Source organism: Egretta garzetta, unplaced genomic scaffold, assembly GCF_000687185.1.
Source record: "Egretta garzetta isolate BGI_Z169 unplaced genomic scaffold, ASM68718v1 scaffold5, whole genome shotgun sequence".
Classification (NCBI taxonomy): Eukaryota; Metazoa; Chordata; class Aves; order Pelecaniformes; family Ardeidae; genus Egretta; species Egretta garzetta.
This window is the reverse complement of record NW_009259707.1, coordinates 4,249,545-4,250,649: the sequence shown is the minus strand read 5'-3', so window position 1 is coordinate 4,250,649 and position 1,105 is coordinate 4,249,545. Positions and strand designations below refer to the sequence as shown.

General features: G+C 49.2%; 1 protein-coding gene across 1 annotated transcript in view; it reads left to right on the top strand.

The window, feature by feature from the left end:
• Positions 1-17: 17 nt before the first annotated feature.
• MAP4K4 (mitogen-activated protein kinase kinase kinase kinase 4) overlaps positions 18-1,105 on the top strand; it is a gene marked incomplete at its 5' end in the record, with an annotated part of 164,981 nt that continues 163,893 nt past the window's right edge. Inside the window, one exon of the mRNA XM_035894358.1 lies at positions 18-95. Within this exon, the coding sequence (XP_035750251.1) occupies positions 18-95 (78 nt within the window). The remainder of the gene's footprint in view (positions 96-1,105) is intronic.

The following is a 1,105-nucleotide window of genomic DNA, read 5'->3' as shown; positions in this document are numbered from 1 at the left end:
CCTCTCCCTCCCCCTCTTCCCCCCGCCAGGACCCCGCTGGGATTTTTGAGCTGGTGGAAGTGGTTGGCAATGGCACGTACGGGCAAGTCTACAAGGTTTGTGGCAGAATTTCTTCTCCTTTTATTATTGTCATTTTTCTCGAGGGTACCCGGTGTCTCTGCCGGGCTGAGCACACGGCGGATGGCGAGCCACCCGCCGTGCCAAGCGGAACAGTTAGGGATGGTAAAAATGTTGTCTTTGTCATTGCTGCTGCCCGTGACAAGTTTGTCAGCCTCTTGGCTTCTGCTTTTCCAGAGGGGCACAAATTACTCTCCCGAGTACCCATCCTCAAATGATGAAACAGCCCTTTATGGTCCTTATTCCCCCCTACCCCCCGCTACCCGAGAAATGGCCAAACTGAGTGGACGCTGTCAGAGTGTGTCCGGGCTGTACAAATAGGTCCGTGGGCTTATTCAAAATTGCTGCTGGAAGTCCTCATGGAAGTTACTGCTGCTGCTGTGGTGACTTTAGACAAAGGCATGGGCCTTCAATAAAAATTGTCACCCGGTTGCCTTGTTGGAAAACCTTCCAAGTGCTGAAGCTGTCGAGTTGGGGGTGAACGGTGCTGCATCCGATCCCGCGGTGCTGTGCAGTGATGGGGGGGGGGGCAGGGTGACAATAATAAGCGATCGAAGCGAGCAAGCTTATTTCGTGAAAATCAGAATTCCCAGAATAACCTGTTTGACAAGTGTATGACTTAAAAAAAAAATAGAAATCAGAGAGTGCCCATGTGGGTGTGAAACTAGCCTACTTTTTTTTTTTTTTTTTTCCCCCCCCCCCCCAGGCTGCAGTCAGATGAACAAACAAATCTTGAAATTGCGTGACTTTGCAGTGAGTGCTGGCCACCAGGATGACTAATTATTCACAGAGCCTTAATACTTGGCGTAAGACGGAAAGCTCTCGCCTTATATTGTATAGAAATGCCAGGCACGGTTGCAGAGGGAAGGGAAGATGACTGAAAGTAACCACTATGCCTAGCTGCTTGGGTTTGGGTTTTTTGTTGGGTTTGGGTTTTGGTTTTTTTTTTTTTTTTTTGCTTTAAAAACAGGCCGGGGAATTGGGGGGT